This window comes from Nicotiana sylvestris, chromosome 10, assembly GCF_000393655.2.
Source record: "Nicotiana sylvestris chromosome 10, ASM39365v2, whole genome shotgun sequence".
Taxonomy (NCBI): Eukaryota; Viridiplantae; Streptophyta; class Magnoliopsida; order Solanales; family Solanaceae; genus Nicotiana; species Nicotiana sylvestris.
The window spans coordinates 160,360,532-160,371,450 of record NC_091066.1 but is presented as its reverse complement, the minus strand read 5'-3'; the positions used below and the strand labels follow the sequence as shown (position 1 = coordinate 160,371,450).

The 10,919-nt window shown below is 37.7% G+C and overlaps 1 protein-coding gene across 1 annotated transcript; it reads left to right on the top strand.

The window, feature by feature from the left end:
• The first annotated feature begins 7,579 nt into the window (after window positions 1-7,579).
• On the top strand, window positions 7,580-8,713 carry LOC138880187 (putative F-box protein At1g60370). The gene has a single exon (XM_070159861.1). It carries the CDS (start codon window positions 7,580-7,582, stop codon window positions 8,711-8,713), a length of 1,134 nt encoding a protein of 377 aa, XP_070015962.1.
• The last annotated feature ends 2,206 nt before the right edge of the window (window positions 8,714-10,919 follow it).

The following is a 10,919-nucleotide window of genomic DNA, read 5'->3' as shown; positions in this document are numbered from 1 at the left end:
TGCTCCCTGATATGTACAGTATTGGCTATCTAGTTTATCTAGGCAAGATGAATTCATGTTCAAGGTTTTCATTGGTTATCTAGTACACTCGTCAGTCATGTTCTGAAGATAATCATGTGTGTGTTGAAGTTTGGCAAAATGCCAAAGTCCCACATTGGTTGGGAGTTAAGTTTGGGGGGATTTTTCCCCTATAAAAGAAGGCCTAATGTTTAGGATTGAAATACACCTCTCATTTGCCTTCTCATCTGTTTAAGGCATTTGTATCTTCTCTCTTTAGTATTATTTCACTTGTATTTTTGGAGTGAAATAAAATATTGGTTGTGTCCGAGGAGTAGGCAAAATTAGCCGAACCTCGTAAATTCTGGTGTTCCCTTTATTGTTGTTTTATTGTCTTATTTATTATTTGGTGGCTGTCATAATTTTTGGTATAGTAGTTGTGACTTATTCACACTATATACATTTGGCTTCCGCAACAATTGGTATCAGAGCCAAGGTACTGTCTAAGTATGCTCTGTGGTTGCAGCATAGTCTGATCTTCCACATCAGAAAAGATTTATCTTGGTAACTGAGTCAAGGTTCTGTCTGAGTATGCTCTGTAGTTGCAGCTTAGTCTGATCTTCTACATCAGAAAGGAAATAATCTTGATTTGTGTCGTCAGCTATTAAATAATATTTGTGTCAAATATGGGGGACAATAAACAAGAAGAATCTACATCAAGTGTCAACAATACGTCATCATTGGCATCTTCGCTTATGACAAGAATTGTGTCAAATGCGAAATTTGCGGTAGAAATTTTTGACGGGTCCGGACATTTTGGGATGTGGCAAGGCGAGGTTCTAGATGTCCTTTTTCAACAAGGGCTAGATCTGGCCATTGAAGAAAAGAAACCAGATGTTATTGGAGAAGAAGATTGGAGAATTATCAACCGTGTTGCTTGCGGTACCATTCGATCCTACCTTGCTAGAGAGCAGAAATATCCATACACAAAGGAAACTTCTGCAAGTAAATTATGGAAAGCACTGGAGGATAAATTTTTGAAGAAAAACAGTCAAAATAAATTGTACATGAAGAAGAGACTGTTTCACTTCACCTATGTTCCTGGTACCACGATGAATGAACATATCACCAGTTTCAATAAGTTGGTCACAGATTTGCAAAATATGGATACAACTTATGATGATGGTGACTTGGCCTTAATGTTGTTGGCGTCACTTCCTGATGAGTACGAGCACCTTGAAACTACTCTACTCCATGGAAATGACGAAATTTCTCTCAGAGAAGTTTGTTCAGCTTTGTACAGCTATGAACAAAGAAAGCGAGAAAAACAGAAGGGCGGAGAAGGAGAAGCACTGTTTGTGAGGGGTCGTCCTCAAAATCAAACGAGGACAAAGAAGGGAAGATCCAAGTCAAGATCCAGACCCAGTAAAGATGAATGTGCCTTTTGTCGAGAAAAAGGGCACTGGAAGAAAGACTGTCCGAAGTTGAAGAATAAGGCCAAACATAACAATGGAAAGGCTATTATGGATTCAAATGTAGCTGATTGTGATGATTCAGACTTCTCATTAGTTACAACAGAGTCATCAACATCATCAGACATATGGTTGATGGACTCGGCTTGTAGCTATCATATGTGTCCCAACAGGGACTGGTTCATGGAATTTCAAGAAGGAGAATATGGAGTCATCCACACAGCGGATAACAGCCCTCTTACCTCATATGGCATTGGTTCAATACGATTAAGGAACCATGATGGAATGATCAGAACATTGATAGATGTTCGATATGTACCGGATTTGAAGAAGAATCTCATCTCTGTGGGAGCCCTAGAATCAAAAGGGTTCAAAATCATTGCAGAAAATGGAGTGATGAGAGTATGCTCCGGTGCACTAGTGGTAATGAAGGCTAATCGGAAGAATAATAATATGTACCGCTATCGTGGCAGTACAGTTATTGGGACAGCGACAGTAACATCCAGTGACGACAAAGAGGCAGAAGCAACCAAGCTATGGCACATGCGCTTGGGACATGCTGGAGGAAAATCCTTGAAAACTCTATCAGATCAAGGATTGTTAAAAGGAGTAAAGGCTTGCAACTTGGAGTTTTGTGAGCATTGTGTCAAAGGGAAACAGACAAGGGTTAAATTTGGTACAGCGATCCATAATACTAAAGGCATTTTGGATTATGTACACTCTGATGTTTGGGGTCCTTCCAAAACACCTTCATTGGGTGGGAAGCACTATTTTGTAACCTTTGTTGATGATTTTTCTCGAAGAGTGTGGGTGTATACAATGAAAAACAAGGATGAAGTGCTGGGAATTTTTCTCAAATGGAAGACGATGGTGGAGAATCAAACAGGCAGGAGGATCAAGTGTATTCGCACAGACAATGGAGGTGAATACAAAAATGATCATTTCAATAAGGTCTGTGAAAATGATGGCATCGTCCGACACTTCACTGTTAGACATACACCACAACAGAATGGAGTGGCAGAACGTATGAACCGGACCTTGCTGGAGAAGGTACGGTGTATGTTGTCCAATGCTGGCTTGGGCAAAGAATTTTGGGCTGAGGCAATTACATATGCATGTCACCTCATTAATCGTCTACCATCTGCTGCTATTGATGGCAAAACACCATTTGAAAAATGGTACGGAAAACCTGCTGTAGATTATAACTCTTTGCACGTGTTTGGCTCAACTGCATATTATCATGTGACGGAGTCAAAATTGGATCCAAGGGCAAAGAAGGCTATTTTTATGGGAATTACTTCTGGAGTCAAAGGATATCGCTTATGGTGCCCTATGACAAAGAAAGTAATATTCAGCAGAGATGTTACCTTTGATGAATTTGCTATGGTAAATAAGGTAACAGAAGATACCAAACAAAATGAAGGTGCTTCTAAGCAGGTGGAGTTTGAGGGAAAATTTATTTTTCCTACACAAGAAGCAGAGGAGGAAACAAATGAAGATTACCCTCTGGAAGGAGAGCCAGTAGAGGAGATTCCAACTCAGGAATCTCAACAACAACTTGAATCAATAGCAACCAGCAGGCCAAAAAGAACAATAACGAAACCTGTTCGTCTCATAGAGACGGTTGCTTGTGCAACCTCAATTGTAGCTGATGATGTTCCTACTACTTATAAAGACGCTGTCCAAAGTTCAGAAGAAGATAAGTGGAGGATTGCCATGAATGATGAAATACAGTCCCTTCATCAGAATCATACATGGAGATTGGCCAATCTCCCGAAGGGAAAGAAAGCAATTGGGTGCAAATGGGTATTTGCAAAGAAGGAAGGATTTCCTAACCAAGTAGATGTTCGCTACAAAGCAAGATTGGTGGCCAAAGGATATGCTCAAAAGGAGGGAATTGATTACAATGAAGTGTTTTCTCCAGTTGTAAAACATTCCTCCATTAGAATTATGTTGGCTTTGGTAGCACAATTGGATTTGGAACTAGTTCAGATGGATGTAAAAACTGCGTTTTTACATGGAAACTTGGAGGAGGAAATCTACATGACTCAGCCAGAAGGATTCAAAGTTGCTGGAAAAGAAAATATGGTGTGCAAACTTGAAAAATCGTTGTACGGATTGAAACAATCTTCTAGACAATGGTACAAGCGATTTGACGAGTTTATGTTGCGGCAAGGGTACAAGAGAAGCAAATACGATCATTGTGTGTATTTGCACAAGCTTAAAGATGGTTCCTTTGTATATCTTCTCCTATATGTTGATGATATGTTGATAGCTTCCAAGAATTCGGAAGAAATTGATAAGTTGAAGATTCAACTGAAGAAGGAGTTCGAGATGAAGGATTTGGGTGAGGCAAAGAAAATTCTTGGCATGGAGATAATTAGAGATAGACGTTCAAAGAAACTCTGTTTATCTCAAAAGGAATATTTGAAGAGAGTACTTCAACGTTTTGGCATAGATGACAAGACTAAGCCAGTTAGTACTCCACTTGCTTCCCATTTTAAGCTAAGTACTACTATGTCGCCAATGGATGAAGCTGAACGAGAGTATATGTCAAAGGTACCATACGCAAATGCTGTTGGTAGCTTGATGTATGCAATGGTTTGCACAAGGCCTGACATTTCACAAGCTGTTGGAGTTATTAGCAGATATATGCACAATCCAGGGCAGGAGCATTGGCAAGCTGTGAAGTGGATTCTACGGTATATTCATAATACTGTAGATGTCGGGTTAGTTTTTGAGCAGGAAGACAATCAGTTTGTAGTTGGATATTGTGACTCAGATTTTGCGGGTGATATGGACAAACGAAGATCAACTACTGGTTATGTGTTTACTTTTGCAAAGGCACCAGTTAGTTGGAAGTCTACTTTGCAGTCAACAGTTGCTTTGTCTACAACAGAGGCAGAGTACATGGCTATTACAGATGCTGTGAAAGAGGCAATTTGGCTTCAAGGATTGCTAAAGGAGCTTGGTGTTGAACAAAAAGGTATCACAATTTTTTGTGATAGTCAAAGTGCTATTCAATTAGCGAAGAACCAAGTTTATCATGCAAGGACGAAGCACATTGATGTTCGGTATCATTTCGTACGAGAAATCATAGAAGAAGGTGGAGTCACGGTGAAGAAAATTCATACTACAGAGAATCCTGCTGATATGCTGACAAAGGTGGTGACTGCGGTCAAGTTTCAACATTGTTTGGATTTGATCAACATTGTTGAACACTGAAGATTGAAGATGAAGACACAACCAAAATTTGTTATTGAGAGAGAATTGAAAATGTGGAATTTTGCCAAGGTGGAGATTTGTTGAAGTTTGGCAAAATGCCAAAGTCCCACATTGGTTGGGAGTTAAGTTTGGGGGGATTTTTCCCCTATAAAAGAAGGCCTAATGTTTAGGATTGAAATACACCTCTCATTTGCCTTCTCATCTGTTTAAGGCATTTGTATCTTCTCTCTTTAGTATTATTTCACTTGTATTTTTGGAGTGAAATAAAATATTGGTTGTGTCCGAGGAGTAGGCAAAATTAGCCGAACCTCGTAAATTCTGGTGTTCCCTTTATTGTTGTTTTATTGTCTTATTTATTATTTGGTGGCTGTCATAATTTTTGGTATAGTAGTTGTGACTTATTCACACTATATACATTTGGCTTCCGCAACAGTGTGTACATGCCTTTCATGAACAACACACTTTTGACCTCTAGATCATTCTTGGTAACAAGGGGAGGGTATTTGTTCTCTGTAGAACTGGTTCATTGTTAGAATTCTTCCTCTGTTATCAGTGGCCCTGGTGCATGTGTAATGCTTCTACATGTATGGAATATTATCTGCATTTTGTCTTGGTTGTTCAGGTCATTGTCATCGTTTCTTTACTCAGTACATGCTTATTTGTTATTTCTTGGCCACAGGTGAAGTCAACAATAATTGAACTGTCCAATTGGCAGCAACAGTAATCTAGCTTCTGATTGGTAAGCCTTTTCTTACTTGCATATCCTCTAGAACTATGATTCATGTTAATGAACTGAATTCTTTAGGGGTCGATCTTCTTAGACATTCTTATAGTTTAAAAGAACGTTATTCCTAATTGAAATGTTAACTTCTAGCTTATTCAATTTTTTTGATGCTCCGACCATAAGCTTCTTTCTACTGTCTGTATTTCGCTTTCTCCTCGAAAAGTAAAAAGATGCATATTCTTTTAATATTGTAGGGCAAGAAATGACTAGATGAAGATCATGAAACGGAGTTCCTGTTTCAAGTTGTAACCTTTGTTCTCTTATTGTTGATTTCGTAAAGAGATGCTTTATAGTTGGATTTGCAAGACCATAGTCTCGTTGGCTTGTTGCCTTCATTCTGTTTGGCCCTTCCGACTCTGCAATCAAAGCTTTATAGTGGTCATGTTTCTAGTATATTAACTCCCAATGGAAACTCTTAATATGGTAATGCAGAATTACATAAAATATCATTATAATATGTCGCGGTGCTGACAATTGGAATGTGTATTTGATGCCTCTTCTGGCTCGTCCGTTTGTAGATTGATGCAGATATGCATACTTCTTGCAGATTTTGATTGTTGATGGGTGTTAATGACTTAATTCTATTTATAACCTCAAGAAAACTGAATGAGATTGTATGTGGGCCAAAAAGTGGTTTTGCATAATAAGTTTGCCTTTTAGTAATGGTTATAAAGATGTAGTAAATCTTTATATGGTTTCAGAAGCAGTTATATCCTAGTCCTTAATATATGGTCTTTCAATTGGTATTAGGAAAAAACAAGATATTTAGTGTTGTTGACCAGATTTCAGTTGCTTGAGATTATTAACAGATTGTTTGGATGGTTGTTAAATAATGTTTCATAATATAGAGTATTGTAATGTATTATATTGTATTGTTTTGGTGTATATAATGTTTGATAGATTGTATTATTTTCTGTCGTTTCATGATATCACACACCAATTATATGAAGAATAAACTTGCAATATTAAAAAAAAAATAAGGTATGAGGTAGAATAATTATATAAAATACGGTAAAGGATAAAATATAATTACTTAATAATAAGGGTAAGATGAGAGGGAAAATTAAGGTAACGACGCGATCATACTAAATCGATCGTTACATAAAATGACACTTTTTGTTATTTCATAATGACGGATTAAATAATACAATACAATAAAATTTAAGTAACAATTAAAACATCGTATTACGAATTTTGATACAAAACCAGTCCAAATCACCTCCAATATTCCTCAAATTTTATATATTGAGTTGACATATCCATATATTTTCAATGAATTTCAACTATACCCATTGAAAAAGTTTCTTTTTTGTTTAGATTTTTGGAATATTATATATATTTTTGTATTTCATCACCTTATTTGCTACCTCATCCATGAAATTTCCTTTCTGTCTTGTATCTAGTGTTGCTAATCACGCTTAAAAATATGGAAGGTGATTTTTGCATGTGATTCTTTGAGAGAAAGAATCCTATTATTTGTTTTTTCAATTTTTGTTAGCTAGTTTTAGTAAGTATATGACTAATGGCTAGAGGTTGGTAAGGTGAAATTTATTTGGAACATTTGTGTAAGTTTCCCTTGATGTTACGCCCCAAACTCAGAGGCTCACTCATAACCTCATCTAAGCCCCTCGAACTACACCGACTCACCGAGCGTGACGTCCCAAATACTCTTGTCCATATATTAAAAATAAAATTTTCCTTGTTCATTAAAGCAAATCAAGATAGAATTATTTATTTTTATTATTGATGAGTGATGACAATCCATGTTTTATCTGGGTGAAAATCTTTTTTCTCCTCCACTACAGATTCTTAGTTTTTTTTTTTTTTTTGGGGTGAAAAAATAGGTAGCCAACTCAAATATTGTATTGCAGCTAAAACACGAGTAGGAATCCAAGTACCCAACTAACTCAAATATATTGAAAACTTGAGGCTAAAACACTAGTAGGAATCCAACTCAAATATATATGGAAAACTTGGGCTAAAATCCAGGCAGCACTTAATGGCCAGCCGGTTACCATGTTATTTATAACCAAATACTACTAGGGTTAATTTTCTCAACTTTATTACGAGTGCAGAGAGCAAAGAGACGCACAAATTAAACATGGAAGGAACCTTCAGTGAGTTCACAATTACTACCACCAAAAAGCGGCGGATGGAGGAGAAGCGTGAATTTGCAAGTGACATGATATTCGAGATATTAACATGGCTTCCAGCGAAGTCTCTTATGCGATTCAGGTGTGTTTCTAAAGCTTGGAACAGTTTGATACGACATGAACCCGACTTTGTCAAGTTGCACAATGCTCGTTCTCAAACCCGTCCTCTAGCCAGCCGCCTCTTATTTGAAATAGGAACACGCTATCATGAAGTTGTAGAAAGCCGCACTTCCAATTTACCAACACAAGTTGAAGGATTCTCTTTACAGCTCGCACGTCCTCGTCATTATTTCGACTTTGATGAAGTTACTATTTGCTCAAATCCTTGCAATGGCCTTGTTTGTTTCTATAACCATAAAGATACTCTAAGTTACTTGTATAATGTCACCACAGGGGAGATAAAAGCTTTACCATCTTCTCTAACGAGGCTTCCGAAAGGACGACGGGGTCCTACGTTGTTTCTGGGATTTGATCCGGCCACGGAAAGATACAAATTGCTTCATTTTGTTTTCTACGAGAATGAGAAAAAACCAATGATCAAGATTCTAACACTAGGAACCACCTCCTGGAGAAGAATCCAACAAGATGAGTACCCCCTACCATTTAATTCATTTTATTCATGTTATGCTCATGAAGGTATCTTTCTCAATGGGGTAGTTTATTGGATTGTGTTTAAAAGTCAATTTGCCTACTTCAACTTCACAGAAGAGAAGTTTGGAACTCCTTCGTACCCACAAGGGCGTAGTCGGACTCTTTTAGTGAATAAAATGCAAACTGCACTTTTGGGAAAGTTGGATATCCGCTGTGGCTTCAGACCTGAAAATTGGAATTTGGTATATGATGAGGTCAACAAAGTTTTTGTGAAATCCAAATCTAACCCGGACTTGGACAAGGAGAAGGTTGCCTTGCTTGCACCAAAAAACGTTGATGATGAAACTACATTGTGTGGAAACATAGTTTTAGCAACAGGCAGTGTTAATAGCGCCCCAACTTCCTTGGTATTCCCTGATCATCATTTCAGGTTATATCGTGTTAGCAGTTTTGTTGAGAATATTATCCCATTAACATTTATTGATGTTTAGTTTTTTTTCATTATATTTATTCATTGAGGTTTAGTTGTATGAGAATTTGTTTTAGTTTCTAGTTTTCCATACATTATATGCACCTATTGATGAATATCAATCCCCTTCCTGAAAGAAGACACAAATGAAGTAGCAAAGTGCAAAACAATCTTTAGATCCAGGAAAATTATAATCCATTGAATGCAATGAATCACATAACCACTGCAATTTCAGATCTTGTAAATTCTTTTCATTCTTAAAAACACTTTCAATTGTGTCGAGGATGCATGCCCGAGGAGATGATTCTTGAAGATGTTGCTGCCCAGGAAGCACCTTTGAGAGTAGGCTAGGCTCTAGGCCTTTACTATATGTGTACCTCCTCGCTTCTTTTCGTTCAAACCTGAAATTCGCACCAAAAACTCGATTACAGCTTTTGAATGGCTATAAACCAATATACAGTATTATATTCGTAATTGGAAAATTCGTAGGAAAACAATGAAACTAAAGGAAATAAAACAATAGAAATCTTACCCGAAATCCAGCTTCTTTGACTAGCTGATGAAAATAGAATTTCAAAAGAGCAACTAATGCCGGAGCAGCCTTTTCACGCATTAACATCACTTGTTTAACTCAACATTAAGCAAAGGGTTTCACTCAATAACATATAACATATGAAAAGAAATTTAAAAAATCAACCTCGACTTTTATGATATCGGATTCACTTGATATTGGATTAGGTTCGTAATGTCATTTGTGACTTGTTTGCAAAATTTGGGGTCCATCGAACTTGGTTTGGTTGGTTTCGGCATCGGTTGTAGGATTCTTGAAATTTCAAGTTCTTTAGGAACACCAATGTTGCTCTTGGAAGGAGCTTAGCGTAAAAGAAGTTACCCAAAGAAAAAAGGAATTTCTACTAATCAAAAAGAAATTCCTTTTTCCTGAAGTCCAAAAATTGGTGTAGAAAAATAAAAAGATCAAGGAAAAATAAGTACCAACTTAATTCCAAAATTTCAAAAAAGCTCTACCGTGGCATAACTCAACAAAGATAATAAACTACTCAAGAAAAAATTTAAAACACTTTCAATTGTGTCGAGGATGCATGCCCGAGGAGATGATGCTCGAAGATGCTGCTGCCGAGGAAGCACCTTTGAGAGTAGGCTAGGCTCTAGGCCTTTACTATATGTGTACCTCCTCGCTTCTTTTCATTCAAACCCGAAATTCGGACCAAAATTCGATTACCCATTCACCCCCGAGACCGGTTATGTAATATGTTTTGGAATCCGACCTCAATTTGAGGTCTAAATTCTAATTCCACAAAAAAATTTAATTCTACCCAAACCCCCAATTTCCACAATAAAAACACTAGATTTTAAGTTGAAATCTTAGGAAATGTAATGAAAGATTGAAAGAAACAAGGTTAGAATCACTTTCTAATGATTCGGGAAAGAAGGGTGCTTGGGAAAATCGCCTCTACAGTTTTCTCGTTTTGAAAATTTGAAGAATGAGAATATCCCATTTCTTAGCTATTTGATCAGTCGTATTTGGCGACTTGCAAACCTCACAAATGAGAAGAAACAGTCGCAAATATGAAGTCCTCCCATTTTTGCTGTCATCGCATTTGAGATGATTCGTTCGCAAATGTGAACATTGATCTTTCGCAATTGCGACCAAATTGATCGCAAATACGATCAAGTGTGTCCCAATCCCACTTCGCAAAAGCAAAGTATTGTTCGCAAATGCAAACTTGAGGTGCCCCGGCTAAAAACTAAAATTGGGGCAACTAAGTAAATTTTTAGATAAGTAGGGTTGAGATCCCTTTGTTTTGGATGAGTTTCATGAGTTGTATTTGGGCTGCTTAATATGTGAGAATGGGCTATAAACAATAATGGGTTAACTTGGGCTCAGCTAGCCTGCGATGTCCTTGCCTCTCAAATCAGTCTCCAATTGCTCCGAATCTAGCCAAAATCAGTTCCACATCATTAATACATGCTAAAAGAACAAAGCCCAAGCGAAAACAATCGAATTAACTCAAAAATCCCAAAATTGACCAAACCCGACCCGACCTATGTCACGTGAACACGTAAAGTAAAATGGGGATGGGCTGGGAATTAACCCTTTCTTCTACGCGAACGCGTACGGCGGTCCGCGAACGCGAAGGCCAGGAGGGGCTTACCCTTCGCGAACGCGTGGACGATCTCGCGATCGCGTAAGTCCGTAGGAGGCTGCT

Coding starts and splice junctions, on each gene's coding strand:
- LOC138880187 (XM_070159861.1), top strand. CDS start 7,580: ATGGAAGGAACCTTCAGTGAGTTCACAATTACTACCACCAAAAAGCGG.